Source organism: Psittacula echo, assembly GCF_963264785.1.
Source record: "Psittacula echo genome assembly, chromosome: 7".
In the NCBI taxonomy this organism is placed as follows: Eukaryota; Metazoa; Chordata; class Aves; order Psittaciformes; family Psittacidae; genus Psittacula; species Psittacula echo.
In genome coordinates this window covers 17,281,505-17,303,204 of record NC_137740.1, presented here as the reverse complement: position 1 = coordinate 17,303,204, position 21,700 = coordinate 17,281,505, and the positions used below count along the sequence as shown (strand labels likewise).

The window sequence follows — 21,700 nt, the reverse complement described above, 5'->3', positions numbered from 1 at the left end:
GGGAAGGGACACCCCCCATCATGGAATTCTCTTTTAGAACAAGTGAAACTACATATACAAAGTAAAACCAGCCAATAAAAATATATCCCGAGTGATGAACAATTTAAACAAGACACTAAAATCTCTGTCTCACAACTTTAAAACACATCCTGTATAAGAACAGTAATAAACGCTTACGGCGAGAAGGTTTTCTAGAGGAATTGTGCCCAGGCGGAGCACCTTAAGGCTGTTCAGTACTGACCACCAGATCTTTCTACATCAGAGAAGTAGCAGCAATCTAGGGCTTACAGTTCATTCCTGTCGATTCTTGAGTAAGGGAGTTACCATTCCACAGGGAGGGATTTGTGCTGTGGAGAAGAATGGCAGCAACATCCCAGGCCCAAGCCCTGGCACTCCACAGCCGTTGCTTCTTCCTGGTGGGAATATGCATGCTCAGTCAGGAGCATTCAACACTGGCTGTCTGCGTGAGGAGCTGGGAGCTTGTCTCCATGCAACCACTCACCAGAACCGTTTCTGAATCTGCTGCTTTCTAGGGAGAAAGACAGTGAGGAGTGAACCACAGGTCCTACTGGACAATGAGCATACTTTCAAACTGAGCATGTTTGGATAGCAGTAGGTGACCTGATGAGAATTATCTTGCTAACCACAGTTCAGTCTTCTCTTAGAAATCATTCCTACACGCTCATTGGGCCCTGGGTGGGGGAGAAATCCTTCAGGACAACATCTCACCTGTCTCAGCAGAGGGGTAGACCTCTTCCCAGGCATAATCACCCAGGTTCACAGGCTGCTTCAGCCATTGATCCTCTACTAACATCACCAGAGTCATGCGCTGCTCTGGAACAGGATGCAAAAGGCCAACCATGAGATTCATGAGACCTGGGCAGAGAGAAAGCAGTAAGAAGAATGGCTCAGGCTATATTTTAGGCATGCTTGGAATGCAAAATATGGTTTATATTCAAAGAATGCAGATCGTAATTACAAATCCTCCCCATTAAACCCTGGTGCTGTACTGTTCTATCACAATCTTATTCATGTGTGCTCAGGTCTGGGAACGCTCTGAGATTTCCAGGTTGTGAAAACAGAGAACTGAGCACAGAGTTATACTGAGGAGGACAGAAGTAGAAACAAATGCCACAGAGGTCACCTTGACTCACTGTTTCCAAGTCCAGTCTTATCCTGCAGTCATCCCATGTTTGCTGTGTGACTAAATATGCACTTCAGGGGTCAGGGAAGGCTTCAAGGATTTATCAGTCAATTGCAGCCCCCTCAAGCCTTATAACCACAATGCTCCTAAGGACCCCTGAGGATTTGTTGATGGAGATTTTATTAGCCTGACATGTAATTAGCATTCTATACCTCCAACAGAAAACAAGGCCAATGTATTTTTCCTGTGAGGTCAAGCCATACAATTCATTCAGAAGGTATCCACACACCACCATCTGTTGCCAAAGGGACACGGCCTTGACTGGTAATAGTTCAATGAGATAAAACTTGCATTAGAGTTATGTGACTGCCATTTCTGATCTTAAAGTTATCTACTAGACTGATCCTTCCCATCAGGCATTATTTGTTCTGGTTTTCTCAGGTATAAACCTCACCGAAGCTTGACCAGCTGATAGTTGATTCATCGTAATACATGGGTGCCCTGGAATTTGAAACAAATAAAACACAGGGCAGACAGCTGTGTTCATCATAGGCACTGAAGAACTGCAGAACTTACCTGAAAAGGATACCCTGGGTAACTCTGCTGCACTGAGCAGCTTTTACAATCATTGCAGAGCACATTTTGAAGCATTTTTTCCAGTCTTCCCTTTTATTTCTGGAGAATAAATATTGTTCATACCTTCCCAAGAGATCTGCTCCTTTAGAAAAGCAAATGACAAAAAATTACCTTTTGAGACAGGCCGAGGAGGATTCAGGACAGCTGCCATGGCCTCCTCCAGCTCACAGAAGGGATTCTCTCCAAATACTAGGGTATAAAGGGTGACACCAAGTGACCACATCTCCAGCTCAGGACCACGGTACCTATGCAGAGGTAAACTTGCCTAAACTCAGACTGCACATACATAATAGTGTGCTGAAGAAAGTAAAAATAGTCAATAAATTAAAAAAAGTAAAAATAGCCCAATAATAGTAAATAAAGTCAGTTGATAGCTCTTATTTCCAATTTCTGTTTTAACATAGGAGGTTTCTGAGAATTCTAGTAAGTTTCTCACATGTTTCTGAGAAGTCTTCTCCATGTTATGCTTCTCCATAAAAGAAAAACAGCCAGAAGAATGGCCAACCAGTTTCAGTTAATAAGTATGTAAAATATGCACCTAGACTTCCACACGTGTAAGCTGGTGACAGGAGAACTTAATCTTCCTCCTTCTTCACCATAAGCCAAAATTATCAAGTAAATATTTAAATGGAAGGTCAGACACCTCAGTGGAATCTCATTTATCCCCACTCAACCTTTTCAAAGCAAGTATTTTCTGGAAATAAACATAAACTATTGAGATTCTATCTGATAAAAAGGGAGAGTTTCTTCACACAGTAACAGGCTGAATACCCAGGGCAGTGCTGCATTCTCCATCTCATTCCCAGCAGGGATTTCCTCTCCTCCTAGCATTGCTTCCCCCTTCCCCATTAAGAGAAGCGGCTTGAAGGACCTATGAAAACAGCTGTGAACTGAGAGCAAGATAATATACTTGCATGTACAATTAATGTTTATCACCCTGTGATGATAAGGCTTCCCTCCAGGGGTGAGTATGAGACTGCCAGCCTCCAGGTAAAGAGCACTCAGAGAAGGAGAGAACAGGGAAAAGTCAGCTAAGATTTGGGCAGAACATCGAAGACAGGAGCAGGGCAGAACATCGAAGACAGGAGCACGACAGGATGCAAGGGAAGAATCCTTGAGTCCAGAGGAGCACAAATATCAATGGGGAGATGAACAATGATCAAACTGCAAAAAATTCATACAGAGAAGCAAGTAGGAAAGAAAGGGGCATACAAGAGGAGCATCGGAGAAGTACAAAACACGGACATGGTAAGGAGCAAATTACACAGTAATACTTGCTTATACCATCTCTATAGAAGAGCAGCTTTTGGTAGAGACCCATGAGTGCATAGACACAGGTATGAAGAGAAGGTTAGCAAGCTGATGTACGTGTTATGAAAGATTAAGGAAAAGGACACGTTCAAGTACAACCCAATTCATCTAAACTCTTCTACCAGGCTGGTAATTAAACTCAGGCTTGTTCTTGAACTTGGCTCTGCAGTACGACAGACATTAGTACAAAGCTTTGCAAAACATCTGACCAGAATCAGACAGCCTGTTAACAGACTTAATCAGAAGAAACTTTGTATGTTTTCAAGCCTTTAGAACTACTTTCTGTCACCACAGTGCCCTACTTTATATGCATTCAAACCTTTACAAGTAATTTCTGTCACTGCAGTGCCCTAAATCTCACTGCAGTTTTCTGTGGTTAGATATTCTAGTAGAGCACCAATGGCAAAGTAGCTTGTCTTCTCTATTCCACAATTTTTGGTGCAATGGACACAAAAATGACTTTTCAGAGGGTGACATACGGTTTGCCAGACAGCACTTCTGGTGAGCAGTACTCAATTGTCCCACAGAAGGTATAAAACAATTTGCTGGGTTCCAGGTAGGCAGCTGAACCAAAGTCCACTAATTTAATTGTGAAATCTTCAGCAATGACAATGTTTTCATCCTTGATATCTCTGTGAAGGATGTTTCTACAGTGAAGATACCCAACAGCTGATACAAGCTGAAAGAGGAGGAAAGAACTAGGTGTTACTACCCCAGGTGTCCTTCTGGATAATCTGTGTGGCATCACTCAGTTTCAGTAGCCACGTTTTGGCTTTTTTATATATATATAAACAAGATCCTAATTTTGGTAACAGAAAACAAACTCAGGCATGTCTGTCAGCTTTGCTGCAGTAGGGTGTCTATCTTGGGAGAGACTTAAAATAGCCTTTGCTTGCTTTCCTCTCACAAATGTGCAGGAAGGCGGCATATGTGCTTGGTTTTTTTGGTCAGAATGTGCTTGGTTTTTTGACTAGAAGCATCAGAGCTTACTGTTACATTCCTGCAGGTTACTCTATTTTTATCCCAGCTTCATTTGGAGGGTCCTTTGATTTATCCAGAAGGATATTACTGTGTGCCTCCAATATTGCAGGATGACAAAGCATTTAAGAGTGAAGCTTGGTATAAATAATAAAGTCACTCCTAATTTTCATTCTTCTTTCTGCACGATTCATGCTGTAGTGCCATAATTAAGAATAGCATCAGAATTTTATCACCCTGGAGACAATTGTGATTCCTACCATAATACATTTGAGCAAGAAAAGCAGATGGCTAAGGAAGAAAAGTTTCTATTTATAATGTAAAACTCCCTTTGAAGACAAATACTGTCCAGGTCTGAGGTAATGAAGCACCCCTACAGACTCAAGGTTGATTTAGGAGAAGGGCTTATCCATCATAAATCTAAAGAGACCATTGATTGCAATTTCCACCTTCCATCAGCATCCCAGGCAAGGGGAGTGTTCAATGTGTTACCAAGTGCGAAGTAATTCTTTCATACTTTTGAGGAAGAAATTTACCCCAAAACATGTTAGGGGGAAGTGCCCGTTATGGTTAACTCAATGAACAGAGGATAATTTAGCTCTCACGTGAGTTCCTGACTCACAGTCAACTACCTTGAGTTATTTTGCATTATGCTACATTAAATTCCAAGATAATTTCTTGATATTAAATTCCTTAAAAAGAGGAGAGTCTCTTACCCCCATAACCAATCTAAAGCAAGCATTGGTCTAAGTGGAAGCGTAGCTTTTAGTGGAGCTTGGGGCAATTTCTGTGCACTTTCCTCCTTCCGCAGAGGATATGTGGCTGCTACATGGATGGTCATGCTGATGACAGGGGCTCTGTGCTGCTCCCATCACAGCTAAGAGGCAATGGCTTTATAGGAAATCCTTTTTTTATTAACCAAATTTTAGCTGCATGTAGCAACTGTACATTCCCAATTCTCACCTGTCTGAATATATAGCTGGCTAGTGGCTCATCCAAGTTGTGCTGATTATCAATGAATGTAAAGAGATCCAGACCAGATCCATGCTTCTCCATCACCAGCTGGAAGAAGTGTTCATTTTCAAACACATTCAGCACCTATAAATAACAGACTCTTTTAATCAGGTGCTTCATCCTCAAACTGCCTTTTTTCTACTTAAGCAAACCCTGCTCTCCTCTTGGAGAATTAATCAACGTGTTTTATAATCTTCGAAGTCTCATTTCACTGAGCACAAATGTTTCTTGAAAAAAGAGCAGAATTAAAACCAAGCAGAATTAAAACCAAGAGGAATTCTTTTTCTGGGGACCACCCCTCCCCCACCAACAACCACCAAACAACAACTTCAAACCAGAGGAATCAAGATATGTATGCAGATTATTTCCTGAACTAGTACAGGTTCAGATGTGACATCACACTTCCAAGGTAGGCATCTCATCCTCTTGAAATAACATATAGCCTTTTCTTGCCAAAAGAAAAGTTTGCCTGGCAAACTCTTGGAGCAGATTCTCCTGGAAGAAATGCTAAGGCACATGAAAAACAAGGAGGTGGTTGGTGACAGCCAGCATGGCTTCACTAAGGGGAAATCCTGCCTGACCAATTTGGTGGCCTTCTATGATGGGGCTACGAAACTGATGCACAGGGGCAGAGCAGTTGACGTCATCTACCTGGATTTGTGCAAAGCGTTCGACACTGTCCCACACAACATCCTTGTCTCTAAATTGGAGAGACATCAATTTGATGGGTGGACCACTTGATGGATAAAGAACTGGCTGGACAGCAGCACGCAAAGAGTTGTGGTCAATGGCTCAATGTCCAGCTGGAGACCGGTAACGAGTGGTGTCCCTCAGGGATCGGTGTTGGGACTGGTCTTGTTCAACATCTTTGTCGGTGACATGGACAGTGGGATTGAGTGCGCTGTCAGCAAGTTTGCCGATGACACCCAGCTGTGTGGTGCGGTTGATACGCCAGAGGGAAGGAATGCCATCCAGAGGGACCTCGACACGCTTGTGAGGTGGGCTGATGCCAACCTGATGAAGTTTAACCATGCCAAGTGCAAGGTCCTACACCTGGGTCGGAGCAATCCCAGGCAAGGCTACAGCTTGGGAAGAGAAGAGATTCAGAGCAGTCCTGCAGAGAAGGACTTGGGGGTGTTGGTCGATGAGAAAATGAACATGAGCCGGCAGTGTGCGCTCGCAGCCCAGAAAGCCAACCGTTATCTTGGGCTACATCAAGAGGAGCGTGAGCAGCAGGTCAAAGGAGGTGATCCTGCCTCTCTACTCTGCTCTCGTGAGACCTCACTTGGAGTATTGTGGGCAGTTCTGGTGTCCTCAACATAAAAAGGACATGGAACTGTTGGAACAAGTCCAGAGGAGGGCCACAAGGATGATCGGGGACTGGAGCACCTCCCATATGGAGACAGGCTGAGAAAGTTGGGGCTGTTCAGCCTGGAGAAGAGAAGGCTGCGTGGAGACCTCATAGCAGCCTTCCAGTATCTGAAGGGGGCCTACAAGGATGCTGGGGAGGGACTATTCATCAGGGACTGTAGTGATAGGACAAGGGGTAACGGATTCAAACTTAAACAGGGGAAGTTTAGATTGGATATAAGGAAGAAATTCTTTACTGTGAGGGTGGTGAGGCACTGGAATGGGTTGCCCAGGGAGGTTGTGAATGCTCCATCCTTGGCGGTGTTCAAGGCCAGGTTGGATGAGGCCTTGGGTGACATGGTTTAGTGTGGGGTGTCCCTGCCCATGGCAGGGGGGTTGGAACTAGATGATCTCAAGGTCCTTTCCAACCCTAACTGTTCTATGATTCTATGATTCTTCCTATTAACAGTTTTCCTATTACAGTCAGATCTATGTTTACATCATTTGCTCGGAGTAAAAGTGTCGAAGCCAGTGACAGTCTGCTGTAACATACCCTCCAAAACAAAGCACGATAGGTAGGCTCTTTTCTTTCCTGAAAGTGTAGATTTTAATATAGGACATTTCTTCAGTCCTGAAGAGAAACATGAGACACTAAGTATTCAAAAGGAGCCACGTGATGCAGTTCAAACTGCATTCACTCAGTTCACTGTACCTTAATGATATTGGGGTGCTGCAGCTTCAACAGGATTGCAATTTCTTGAGTCACTCTCCCCAGATCAGGATCATCTACCCAGCAGTCCTCAAGCACCCTCTCCTTCCAGATGAACTTTACAACAACCTGCACAGACAACAGCATTCAGCATCAGCTGCAAAAGTATGGCTTTAAGTCATACTTTTTAAATCATGGTAAGTTAATATCTAGGAAAAGTGTTAGTGAGCCGTATTACTAGAAGTACAGAAGTAAGCCAACCCAATGTGCATTGCTTATAGTATCTTTAAACATATTTAAACTAATTTAGGCCTAGAAGCCAAGCAATGCACAGAAATCGAATGTAGTTATTTTCTTTTTACGGATGCTATGAAATCCAAAGGCTTTGTCAGGACAGCTCTTTTATCAGTTACAACAGTGTTGACTTCTGGCATAGAGGTACAGTGGAGGGACATAAGCACTTAATACTCATGCAGAAAAACACCAGCACTTGCCTCTCAACACTCAAAATACTTCTGCTGATAGAGGAGGGTCCCATAACCTCAACATGTCTACTCCACATTCTTGAGTTGTGGCATGATAAAGACCTTGAAATTTGTTGTTCTCTTTAGTAACAGAAAACCTGTAATTCTGTTAAGCTTAATATATCCTTCTTTCAGCAGGTTAAAGTAGATACATGGCCAGTGTCATTCTGTGCCTGCTGTCTTAGATAACATTCATATACTGTTATATTCATATACATCAATGCAAATATTTTGCTGGCCTGTTTCCATGAGGTTAGTGATTTCAAATTTCTATTTAAACAAAGGAAAAGCCCAGCTACCAAAACTCAACTTTTAATAGTGTAGAGTTGACATAACACTACACTACTACTCTAACCTTCAGTTTTCATCCTAAATTATTGCAATCAGATCTAAAAGAAATATTTAACCTCCTGATGATCTTTCTTGCCCCTGGCAGTCCAGACAAAGCCAAAAGATCCTTTGCCAATAAGACTGAGAGTGTTATAGTTTTCTGCATATTCTCCTTCACATGCCCTTAGACACTCAAGCTCTTCGGCTCCTCGGGAATTCTCAAAAAGTGAAGTTGATCTGATGGCCTAGGTACAGAGAAAAAGAAATAGCAAGGAAAAAAAATGAACAAACCATAGAATCATGTTTGTAAAATGAAGTAAATACTGAAAAGAAAGTACACATCTGCAATAGCTAAAAGTAGTGATATTTGGTTTTGATAGCAAGAACAGCATATCGCAGTAAATATCACCATACGAGACAAGCCAACAATCAGCTCTTGGCAGCTACAAATACTGCTTACTTCACAGAAAGGTAAAGGAAACAGAAGCATATGCACCGTAGCTTCTTGCATAAAATTCTCTCTGTGAGTAGGAAAATTAAGTCCTTGTGGTCTATCACCACAGCAGACACAAAGAGCAAACAAGTTCAAGGCATACCCTCCTAAATGTTAACATCCCAGTAAAATCCCTAGTAAAGAAACACCACATGCTTTCCTACCAAGGCTTACAACACTGCATGAAAAATGAACCCAACAGAATTTTGTCTTCCTCTGAGGAGAGAGCTTGGGCTTGTTTGTCTCTGCAATTACTAAGTTTCTCCACCAAAGATGGCATCTACAATGTATAACGGAACATCTTTATGACATACACAGCCTTACATCCTGAGAGGAACCAACAAATCTCACAGGGGCATTTGTTTTGGACAATGATATTTGGAGTTATACACGGAATTATCAGAACTGCTTATATTTTGACATACATGTGCATGTACATGGAAGATGATTTTCTAAAAGGAAAAATATTTCAAACAGTAGGTTTTGCCAATAGCCAAGCTTTTCACTCAAATATCTACTTTATCTCCCATCTCATTGTTTAGGCAGGGGAGGGGGCGTCTCATCTGCGTTACATTTCAATAAACAGCAGCTCCTACAGGCTCATGTAGTTTGGAACCATCATCACTATACATGTGATATCTACGTATGGACTTCTCTGTTAAGGTCATCATAAAATCCAACTGTGTAAAGATTGAAGGAATGCATCCATTTATTCAAGGAATTTAGAAGCTCAAGCAGTTTTCTTTTGTTGCCACAAGTCAGTTAGTGGAAGTTTTCAGCCTGGTATTTCCTTTCTTAATAAGGTTCTGTCATGGTGCCACTGATTTAAAAACCACACTGATGCAAACTTCTGTTGTAGATGTAATTAGAGCAGCCCAAGAACAAATTGGGTGGTTTCATTGTTCAGCCTGGGAAAGGGAATTCCACTAAGCAAAACACACACTACCAGAATGTTACAAAACAGCAATTTAAAAAATTTCTTTTGAGGTAAAAATAGTGAAACAAAGAAAGAGCAATATCCACCCACAACCATGTGACATTTTAGGTTGAAAACCTTTTTGACTTTAGCTTCAGCTTAGCAGCCAAACAAGGAGATGCTCAGTATTACGCAATGGTAGGATTTCTTACTTCTCCAAGACTATTTGTAGAAAGATCAGCAATAGACTGGGCAGAGCTTGCTAGACTGGAGAGCAAAAGCTGACTCTTTGCTCCAGCTTCCTTCTGGCTCTGCAGAAGGTCTTTCACCACCCAGACACAGAAAAGTACAGCAGGGTCCTGCAGTTCTACACGTTTCACTTCAAAGAGTATACCTGTAGAAACAGGTGAGTAAGTTAAAATGGTACAATGAGACTTTAGTGTTGAATGGGACCACAGATATTTTAGGACAACATTCTGAGCTCTTATCAAAGTGACATTATTTATTTGGGGAATACCTACCCAGGAAAGAATGATCAGAGGTGCTGACAACAGTACAGCTACTCAGAGATAGTTGGCAGCTACATCCATGGTTCCCAACCCCCAGCAGAAATTTTTGTCAGTGTTCAACTGTGATTATTAATTTCACATTGCTACTCTAAACTACAGCAAAATGGGGATTTTATACAACAAGCCACTGAATCCAGATGAATGCCTTAATGAAACACAGTCCATTACACAATTTAAATACAAGTTTTACAATGGAGCTTATAATTTCTGTTCAGAAAAAAAGTTACTCAGTTCAAATCTTTTAGTTACGTTTTGAGAATATTTCTGACTATTCAGTCAGGATTAATTTCTTAGTAACTTTGTACTTTATATACCTGCTTTTCTAATACCCTCTGAGTAGACTGTGATACCATTTTTATTTCAGATGCTAGAGCTTCTTCCCTCCTCTCCACCATAAGCTTCTAACCAGAACTGTCTGCCTTCTGCAAAAATGTGGGTGGAAAAGAACACCCCAGTAAGAGTTTTGGGAAGGGGAGAAGTAGGTTTAACTTACTTAATTGTGACCCATCTCTGTGGCAGCAATTGCCAGCGTAGCTGCCTTCCAGAATCTCCACGGTCAAAGGAGCTGCTGGGTTCAGCCTTCCTTCTTGTTTCACTGGGGTTGATGTTATTTTTATCTCCATATTTTGTTGCCCATGCAGCTGACAGCAGTTTTCAGGACTATATTTGCTCTTCAGTTGGTTTCTGTTGATGTTGTCCCCCATGGTCTCTGCAAGAGTTTCAGGCTTCTTAATAAATGCTTTGGAGGATTCTTCAGTCTCTTCTAAAGGCTTTTGGGAGGCCAGCCACCCAGAACCATTTTCTGTAGCAACACCATTCAACAGCTGCTTTTCTTGCCCAGTTGAAAAGGCACTGGTATTCTGAGTTAGCTTATTGCCTACACCCAAGTCCACTGCATCAGAGAATGCTCCTACATGAGTTGCAGTAATACTTAAACAATTGTCTGAGTGCCTCTTGACATCAGTATTCAGCCTTAGTACCTCAAGACCAGAGCAAATGCAGTTCAGCTCAGTGTCTGATTCTTTAACATCTTCAGAGGTTGTGGCAACTGCTGCAGAAGCACTGCAACCCATTTTATTTCCTGAGCAGATATCATGGATAGTATTTCTTCCATTTGCAAAGAAGCATGAAGCATCATTTAGCAGGCAGTGTTCAACCACAACGTGCTCAAGGCTGGAATGTTTTCCATCACACGTGAAGTCTGAGTTTGACAACTGCCCTGTAGCCATATGGCTTTGAAATTCTTGTCTGCAGTCTGGTGTTGTCCCAGACCATGGCTCATCTTTTGTTGGTGTTCCAGGTGAGTTACAAGTGACATCAGAAGGCATCTTAATTGGGGAATAGGATTCAGTATCTAGATTGTCTTCCAGCCTAGAACAAACAGGCAACTGTTGTGAATTAAGTTTAGTTAGATGAATTCCTTTAACTGTGTTCTTTTTGACTGGGTGGCCTTGCTTAGCATGAGTAGTTGCTTAGCATGGGTAGCTGAAGTTGCTGGAGCCTTAAGAAGCAACAACTTGTGCTTAGTTATGTAAACAAAAGACAGTGTAAATGAGGCCAATGCAAACTGGCAGATAAAGAAGATGCATCCTTAGTAACGAACAAAAACTGAAGTGATGAGAAAGAATTTCCTGTCCTTCATTTACTATGGCTTCAAGACCACAAAAGAATCCAATGATAGACAGGAGACCCCAGACCAAAATTCATCGCTGGACCAACAACAGCATGGGATGGTCCAGTGCATAAAATGTAAGGGTACGAAACCTCAGGAATTTCTTTGTTCTGGGTCCCTCCCTGGAGGCACCCAGCTCAAGCCGCTCCGATTTGTGTACCACTCAATTATTACATTGCTTTTCTAAGAATCAGATGTCTGAGGCTGCTGTGGAAAGCCCAGGGTGAAGATTTTTCTTTAACAGCAACCAAGCAACATTTACTGTAGCAGCTTGTCCCCAGGCATCAGCAGAGAACTGATGCTTCAGCTTTTCATATGGTAACCTTCAGATCTGATTCTGTCATGGCAGGTTTCAGGGTAAGACTCTCTGTGGTGGGCTGACAGCCCATCAGTAGCAATACTGTCTTTACTGCAATGGTTCAAAGTAATTAGTGGTAACACGATGGTAAAAGATTGAGAGAACTGTCATACTGTCATATTGTACACTACCTGCTCTTCTGTTACTATGGTCACTGTTTAAAACCTGCGCCAACTGCTTTATTTTCTGAAGTTTAAAAGAAAAAGCAAAAAGCTGTTGGCACAGATATTCAAGATCCTAACAAATTCCATTTTGACCAAAGAAGAGTAGGTATACTTGAATGGCACTCTTTCCCTATGAATTATTTCCTTCTCTAGCTTAATTTCTAAGTATAGATCATAGATAATTTACCACAACAAAAAGCCAACACATATGGCAGGATACTTCCTGACCTCAGAACAGATCCTTTGTCTGTCCAACAGAAGATGGACGTCCCTAACCACCAATTTAACCATGGTTCACTAAAGTCCACAGCACAACGTATTTTATAAACATTTCTATCAGTAAAAATACAAAGTAGAAACACAACCCATGCAAGAGAGCACTTAAAATCCAAATGTGATATGAGAGACATAAACCCAGGAGAGCACAAGAAAGTTCTTGCTTTAAAAAGCAGCAAGAACTGTGCTGTAATAGACTATACATTAAAAAGAGCAGTAAATGTTTTCTGACGATTAGAATTTTTAATGCAGAAGGCTTAAAATTTGAATTAAGATAAACCATGTAGGTACTTGAGGAGAATTTCTAACCTTGTAACAGGAAAAAGACCTGGAAACGTACAATAAAAATGTCTGGATTTAAGTAATACAGTAGCCTGTTTTAATAGATGACCTGACAGCTACACCAAGCACCAGAAGGAACAATACTTAGAATTCATTCCAGGTAACCTGGCTTCAGTGCAACATCAGCTGGTGGATACCACAGACGGAGATAAACATCCACTGTTTCTGATTTAGCAAAGACAGAGCCGAATTACCTTCCCTAGTCTGGATGAAGCATTTGGTCCCCTTAAAAGATGGAACTCCTGCAACTTTACAATTCTGGGTTGCACAGATCTAAATTAAAATCTAAGGTAGGCAAAACTCAACCTGTCTTGCAAATAGCGCTCAGATTCTAAAAACAGTATAGTGCAGAAGGCTCTTGTTACATATTCCCACAGACATCACAGAGGTGATAGAACAGTTTTTGCTGGTGATTACCACCACATATGTAAATATGCAGTCCATGAAATGCCTACCTATTAGAGGGAATGGGTGCCACTTCAGGAGGTGAGGGAGTAGAAAAGAAACTGGTCACATTCTTTTGTTCATTCTCATCATGCATTAATTTTTCGTCTTTGTGTCTTCTTTCCAATTTCTGCTCTTCATCTCTCGACAGAAGGCTCGATACAGATGCAGCCAAGAAGCTGCTGTCTGTACCAAACAGGAAAAAAAACCACACCAATTTCACCTTTTGTGTTCAGGCTTCGGAGACTACAGTGATTAAAAACAATCTTGGAAATGCCTCGGTCTGTCTCATCCCTAAGTAACTGAGTATAAAAGACTAGATTAAAGCAAGGTGGTCCAAATATGAACACTCCGCTCTACTTTGGCTTGAGAAATCATCACATGCAGGAACCTAAAAGTTCCAGGGCTGCAAAAATTTGTTTTCCTATCAAGGCTCCTGGGTTAGATACTTCAAGGTCAGAGATGTAAAAAAAGGCCAGTGACCACACAGAGCCTGGAGTTAATGTTAGACAAACAGCAGCAGCAAAAAAAGAAAGGAAAAAAAAAAAAAGGCCAAAACACACATACACTCTCAATTCCAAACACTTTAAATGAAAAGTTTTAGACTGCATTTATAGAACTCACAGGAATTGTCAGACAAAAAGTATATAGTCTAAAAAATGGTTAAGGGAAAGAATAAGAAAAGAACTTTCCTTCTCCAGTAACAACAGATCAAAAGAGAAAACCACAAGTGTGCAAGATTAAATAAACCAAGTACTGCTGCTGCAGAAGAAGATAATGAGTAGACAAATCTAGATTTGAATCTAAAAGAATCCATCCATTTAGTAAAGGCTGAGTGCCAACAATGCTTCCTCACTGAAGAACTGATCTTAGATTAGAGGCATTACTTCGTCAAAGAAATACCTAAGACATCACACGCTGTCTATTAACTCTTCTTTGTTCCAGCAGTGTGCACTGGTTTCAATGCACATGTGCATTTTTAAATAAAGTGAAAAAAAAAAAACAAACCAGGGGAAAAATACCTCAAAACAGAGACAAAACCAGCATAAAAGATTTCTTGTGGTAGAGATCACAGAATCGTAGAATAAAAGTATGTACTTGGTTGTGTTCTCTCTTTTGGCAGAGCCAGCTGGAAAGACAGATTTGGAGACATGAGGCTTCCCTGCTTCTGTTTATCCTGTTGTGTGCAGGGAAATAAAATTTTGTCAAATTCTTTGTAAATGCAGTGAACTGCATCACAAGAATATGTGATGCCTCCTACTAAAACTCCACAGCAACATAACACTGCATAGTAGCCAGCAACATGAGCCAACTCAGAAGAATATTAGAATTCTCCCTTAAAATATCAGCCCTGTCTACAGCTCTGCTGCAATACTGCCACAAAACCTGTATTTTACGTGAGTTAAAATACTCAGAGATCCTAACAGGGGAGGGAAGGAAAGGGAAGTGCTTGTTAAGTACAAAGCATTCTCTACTAACAGTGTAATTTCCAACTTGGATATTCAGTTTCATCTTCCTAGTAACAAAGAAAGAAGCACAATCTCAGGTGAACAATTCAGTTTACCTTAGGGTCTTAGCAGAAATCCAATTTCAAAACTGCATGGAGGTACATTGCTTTTATAAAGCATGTTCCTATGTTCATAGGCAAATCTCTCATCTCTGTAATTTTAACTTTGTTCCTTAATGTTATTCATTTTGCTTTGTTAGAGCAACCAGAGCCAGCTGCATGGCAGGCAGTAACATCTTCAAAGATGCACTCACCCTCTGTCCCCATGGAGCCATCAAAAGGAGGTAATGGCAAAGAACAGTCACTGCTTCTCTCCATGTTGTTATAGAAACCAGGGATCAGGAATGTAATGTTCTAAAACACAGAAGGAAACCTTATAAATCTAAGCTGGCTCTCACAGGTTAGGGACAAATGCTAACAATCTGTATTTGTGAACCTGATTCTTATGGATAGCCAGCCAAAAGTGATCCATGTGACTTACAGAGCACATCTAAGTGTGCAGCTTGCTTTTGTGCTAGCTGAAACCCACATGAGCTCCTCAACACTGCAAAACTTATCAATTACAGTAAGGGAATGTAGTTATCATCATACAGCTCACTCACCAAACACATGGAACACAGGCTTTGTGACAAACAGACCTGAGTATAAAAGACAACTTTACAATTCTAATGGATAAACTGCCAGACATAGCAGTCTTTTGGGAGGGATTAAACCTCCTGTCTTACCTTTCCCAATAGTTCTTTCTTCTCATAGCCAAAGAGCATTAAAGCAAAACTATCCTTGATGCCACAGATGGTTCCGTCTGACTTGACAGTAATAAGACCACTGATGGTGAAGAAAACCACGACTGTAGCAGAGTAATGATAGCCTGTGAAAGAGCTGCCTTTTTCTGCCTGCAGAACACCATTTTTCTGCAGTGTTACTTGGTCCTCCTCCAGAAGGCTTACTTGCAGCTTTAAACTGAGAGGAAACATGTTACCCTCTCTGGATCTGCCTACAGCTCGCTGGATCCTGAGGTTCTGAATTAAAGCAAAAAGAAAAAAATAAACAGGAAACCTCTAACTAACCAAATGATTTGGTGTTATTTCAGCGTTCATATAAAATTACACAGGAACCTTCTCAGGAAAAAGAGAGCAGGAAAAGAAAAACAAACCAATCCTGTGACTACCAAAATGAAGAAAGTCTGGTTTCCTAAGGATTTGGAATCCAGTGTTTAAATTCCTGTATGAACAACCTGATGAAGAGGACCAGGGAAGTCCATGCTATAGCTTTCCAGCAAATAAGGCATTAATACGGCCTCTTTCAACTATCTATCTGGCCACTTTAATGGCATTTGCAGGATCTGCATATCCTTTTAGTCTTTCACTCCTCAGTGACATGACTGAATCCACTGAAGAATGCAAAGGAATTTTAAGAAGCTTTCAGAGACAGCATGGTTTCCTAAAAAGCCAGGATTGGAGAAAAGTGTCTTTCACCAGGTTCCACAATGAGAAGATGGGGCTTGGTCTCTTTCCTAGAAAATAGTTAGGAAATATTATGACAGCAGCTCCATACATTTTTCAGGGTACTTCTGCTTCTCTCTGAAAAGGCTTTCTTGTTACATAAGCAGGGAAAACCATGTGCACCTGTTTTCCAAATGGGAAGGGTACAGAATCATAGAATGATTTGGGTTGGAAAGGGCCTTAAGATCATCTCCAACCTCACTGCCATGTGCAGGGACACCTCCCACTAGACCAGGTTGCTTTGGAAGAACGTGGTTGGTGCTTATACTGTACCTTTGGGATTTTTTTGTCTAGAGGAGGCATCTGCACAGAAGGAATCAGGTCCTTTATGTGGAGCCCAACTACTTCTTCCAATGTTGGGTAGCCATGGAGATAGGCGAAATGGAGGTCGCACCATGTAATCTCTCCCTTGGGAAGAACATTCATTTTGATTTTAGCATTTTAGCCACAGTCCACTCAATCTCTTAACAACAGTTTTGGCAAATATCTAAGCAAATGCAGGAAGTTTCATTCTGTAGCCCCTTCATAGATAAAACTAGTTAATAAAACCAGACACAGCATAATGCAATACTACACCACCATGATCATGCAGACAGCCTGCCTCTTGCCATAGGAGAAAAGTAAGGGTGTCCAATGCTCCTCACAATGCTTTTCCTCAGCAAGCTGATCCCTTCACAAGGGCATCCCTGCCATGAATAACCAACCCCCTGCCAAACCATCACTGTTCAAGTCTAAGATGTCCCTGAAGAAGAAACAGGGTATTTTAATGTGACTTGTTGCACATATGAAGGTGAGCTGTATGGGAGATAGAGGCACAGGTCCTGCATGTGCAATCCCTATTTCAGGCAGTGCTTCATGTTCACAAACAGTAACATGCCTACTGGCTTTTAGACACATCTTATATGCACATCAACTCTCACGAACTGCAGACTCATCTGATCATTAGGAAAACACTTACGTCAACTGTGAAGGAAACAGAAGCTGAGAGTCTTTCCACTGGTTCCAGCACAACCACACAACACTGCTTGTCCTTGCTTCTTATTTGCCTCAGCCAGACTGAGACAGGGATCTTCTCTTTGAGATGGCCTATGACATCCACCTTTCCAAAGGATTCAGAAATGTAGTCAGAACTTACTAGGACTTACTAGGTTTCTTAGCAAGAATTTCAAACAAGAATAAGATATTAAGCCAAGAAATATCCCCGTCATTGTGAGAAAAACATTGTTTCTTGACTACTAGTTCTTTTACTGGAAGAAACACAGTTTTAATATAGAGATTAAAAGGTTTGCAAATAATTAACTGATGATACACAAAATGTTACTGCTTTTGTATCTTCTCTTGCTGCCTCAGGAAACCTAAAGGCATTTCCTTCAGCATAAGATACGTGCCAATCTTACACCTTGCATTCAGTGAGAAGTGCCTTTCAGAGATGCCTTGTTTAAGGAATGTCCCCCGGTGCTAATGAATACATTAGCTACATTAGTAACATAGTTCTTACTTTCAGCTGCAAAAACAGCAGTTCAGTTTCTTATGGGAGATTCTTCTTAAAGCAGAAAATGTTTATCTTCTGACCTGCACTGTTCCTATCAAGCCTTTTATCATTTTTATGTGATCTTGACAAGAAGGGGTTTATAAATTACACAGTGACTCCCATAAAGTATAGAAGCATATACCCATTGGAATGGCTGTAGCTTTGAATTAGCACCTTTATCAGACGTTTAATTTTAATCCTGGATTTCAGTGAATCAAACTTAAAATATTCCGCCTCCCCCACCCCCATGCAATTAAGGATTCAGGAAGATCAAGCTCCAAGATGCTGGCAATTTCAGTACGAAAATAACACACCAAGAAGAATATGAGCTCATTTTCAAAGTATTTTCTAGTGACAACTCGCAACAGCAGTGGAAAAAAATCATTTGGCAACATTTTTCATGCAGCTTTCTTATAAACAACCCTGCTATAGGCAAAATATCCATTCCACTCCTTTGCACCAACTGGGGTGTTTTGGCACAGATATTTCACAGTATTTGACTGACTGTAACTTTGTGAAATGCACAATGCAATTTAAAATAGTTTAAAAAGTATTTTAAAAGACCAGACAATGGGGAACTTTTCCATAATAGGTTTTCCATGCTAAGCAATTGTATTGATTTTCTTTTTTAGAAAATCTAATGTCCCTTAAGTTCTGGTTTGGTCAGTCATCATGACTATACATGTTGGCAGCTGCAAGGCTCTCATGGGTGCCTCTCAAACCATCTTTTGCCCTTTGAATTCCCACATCTGCAAACTTTTAAACCAAGCAGTCCTACAAATGCCATAATTGCCAAATCCCCATAAAGTTAAATATATCAGGGAATTGAGAATGTTAACGAACCCTAACCAACCAAACCCAAACCAGAGCATACAAAACCACTGTATATGGTGGAGAATATTTTCTTGAACTTTTCACATACCACAGTTCCTGAAACTACAGATGAACATTCATCAGTTTCTGTGTACTCCTCACCGACAGCTTCCCATGCCTCTTGACTGGATTTGGATATAAAGCCAGACAGCTTTTGACCAATGAGTTCCTGACTGCTGCACCCAAGGAGCTTGCAAGCTTTGTCATTAGCCACCAGGATCTAGAAAAGGGGAAAAAACCCAAGCAAATTACCAAAACAAAACAAAGAAGCTCTAAGTTATGTTCACATATCATCATCTCCTCAGGCTGTCGATTTAATGTCTTATAATATCCCTTCCTCCTGGTGGTTCTTTAAAATTCTGCATTCTTCACAAACAGTTCACTAAAGCTTCTTACTCTAGGATATCCCTTGTCCACATGTCTTCTTGGTTAACAGGGTTTGAGACATTGCTTTCATTTTAGGTTTCCTGATTTCTTTTAACTGTAAATAATTACACCCATGGAGGCAAAACTACAAAGTTGTATTTACAAGCAAATCCTGGGCAAGCCACAGAATTTATCCCTGAAGGCATGCAGCAATCACACCAGTCATTGGCATACTTAAGCCTGTGCTACAGAGCAAGTCAGAATTAGACACCTTTAAGATGGGTAAGCATGAACTGTCAGTTCAAGCTAAAAATGGCACAGCTCTTTAAAGTTTTTGGTACTCAAATTAATATTCATGTTTACTCTCAGAACAGGAGAGAAATTCTCTCCTTCCCAATGCAAAAAGCATATTTATAGGGCAGATAGAGACCTCATGCCATCACAAACGCGTCCCAGGGTTGGCGCTTAACAGGAAGAAGGCTTGAAGCACCTTCTGTTTTCCTTTCTTCCTTCATGCTACTTCACAGCTGCAGTCTTCTTTATTCCATTTTTCTGTTTGAAAAAAGATTCAAGACAGCTGTGCTTCTGCTACTGCCTTGTATATTTTGCTAACTACAACCTGCAATGGAAGTAAATGTGTTGCTTTTATAAGACTATTGAGTTTGAGCAGACTATAAAAGACCTTCATGTCACTCCAGCTGCCTTCAGATACACATAAGAGTAACAGGCATTTCAGCCTGTTTGATGTCATACAACCTATACCAGTTACAGCCTGTTTAATTTAGCACTTACTACTGCAAATACCTCTGTTGTGTTGATATCCACAGTGAAGATGGCTTTGTTTGGGTTGCGTGCAGCAGCTGGGAGGTACTGGCTGGATTCCTCAGTGAGGGTAAACAAACAAGGAGAAGAGCTTCCAATGGAAGTGGAGAGAGAAGAAGAAGCCCACTGAGCTCCTGAGTTACCAAGTTTGCTGGTACAAATGTTATGAGCTGCCAGTGAAGACAAACAGTAAGAGCTCCATTTCTCTCCTGTGAAAAAATAAAAATCAAGATCAGCTATGTAGCTATACCAGTCTACTACAGTATTAGGGGAACAAATTAAAAAAAATTAGCTGTCAGCTGAAGCAACTGTCAAGTAATCCCAAAATACATATTCCTAAATCTTTAAAGAAATTACAAGAAAATAGAATCAATGAAACTAAGGAAAACGGAAACAGTTCTAACAAACATGTCTTTGAATCACAGCCACTGGAACAATTAAACTCAGTCTGTAGGCTTGAAAAAAATTGCCAACACCCATAAGACTCAGCCAGACCAGTTCACCTTTGTTTTTCACTTAACAGAGTTTAAAAGGTTTTGAAATCTCTCAAGATTGAAGCTGTTATTAAATGCAATTACAGTAAGTGTTCAAGCCCCTATTAAATACTGCATTAGTCAGAATCCAGTTAATTAACTGTTCAGAAGATGTGACACTGAAATACCTGTGCCCACACCACTGTTTTGTGTTACACAATGCCAAGTGACTGTACGGAAATTTTCAAAGCTTTTGCCTGCGAAAGATGTTTTCTTGGGAAGTGGTATCAGCAGCCAAATGCCGTCGCTCCACTCCCAAAGCAGGAAGCAGCTTTGAATGTCTAACAGTAGTACACGTTCAGTAGATTGGTAGAAGTGTTATGAACAACTCACCACAAGGACATTTCTGCATTTATGCACCGCATACAGTATGAATATGATCATCATGATAAAGCAGGGAGACTTGTATCTGGATGCACTATGAACTGCAAAGAACTATAAACTCCCAACAGAATCCAGAACAACATCTTTCTCCTCATTTAAAACTCAGGAGATTGCAGGGTGGTCTGATGGCAGCCAATAAAGGTTGCCTAGGGACAAATACAGGTGCAGATCACCTATCCAGCAACACCTCTCCTGTAAACTCTCCCAGCCTGCAGTAATCCGTGGCTCAGATATTTATTGAACAAGCACTTTCTGGCAGCTACTTATTGCTATCACCTCTAGGTCTGGGAGAGAGGAGGAGGAAGATCTGAAACCTTCTGAAACACATCACCTTCACTAACACATGAACTTGATCTCAAAATACAGTGCTTACCAGACAGAGATGCTCTTAGCCGGCAGAGTTGAGAGAGCTGGCTTTTCCTGCTTTTGCTGGCCCAGGGAAAGGATCGATTTAGCTTATCAGAGTCCTTCAGGTGTGCACGGTCTAAGCCTACTGATGAAGGCAGAAGGCTCCCTTCAGAGTGGCTATAAGCTTCGGCTGCCATTATCACCCTCTGGTTGCCACGCCACACCTAGGGAGACACCATCTGCAACAGAAACATCAGAAATTCAGTCAGGCAGTATGGCTTGGATCGCTGACAGGTATCCTTGTAACCCAAAGCAACCCTGTAAGCTATGGCAAGACTGCAGCTCATTCTTGCATGTCCCAATCAACTTTTTGTCTGTGTTTGTTAACGCAAAAGTTAACAAATAGCCAACTCTCTTGACTATTACCCTGCCCAGGCAGTACAGAATACCTGTGATCGACAGGACACCACCATCCTATTTCTGTAGGAGCCACCAAGCACCCGGCAGGACACCCCGTCCCCGTTCTTGCTCCAAAGTTTTAAAAGCTTTGGTAGTTTGGAAAGCAATTCCAGGTTTGGGTCAGCGCCTGCAGCACTGCCAGCCC

General features: G+C 41.3%; 1 protein-coding gene across 1 annotated transcript; it reads right to left on the bottom strand.

Moving 5' to 3' along the window:
- Window positions 1–400: 400 nt before the first annotated feature.
- PASK (PAS domain containing serine/threonine kinase) lies at window positions 401–21,293 on the bottom strand (the record flags this gene model as incomplete). The annotated part of the gene is made up of 17 exons (XM_080623735.1): window positions 401–529; window positions 730–876; window positions 1,892–2,025; window positions 3,571–3,770; window positions 5,033–5,167; window positions 7,146–7,271; window positions 8,074–8,241; window positions 9,618–9,799; window positions 10,468–11,345; window positions 13,242–13,416; window positions 14,992–15,091; window positions 15,463–15,756; window positions 16,513–16,647; window positions 17,198–17,338; window positions 18,693–18,863; window positions 19,814–20,040; window positions 21,122–21,293. 17 exons carry the CDS (start codon window positions 21,291–21,293, stop codon window positions 447–449), a joined length of 3,468 nt encoding a protein of 1,155 aa, XP_080479861.1. The 3' UTR covers window positions 401–446.
- Window positions 21,294–21,700: the final 407 nt, after the last annotated feature.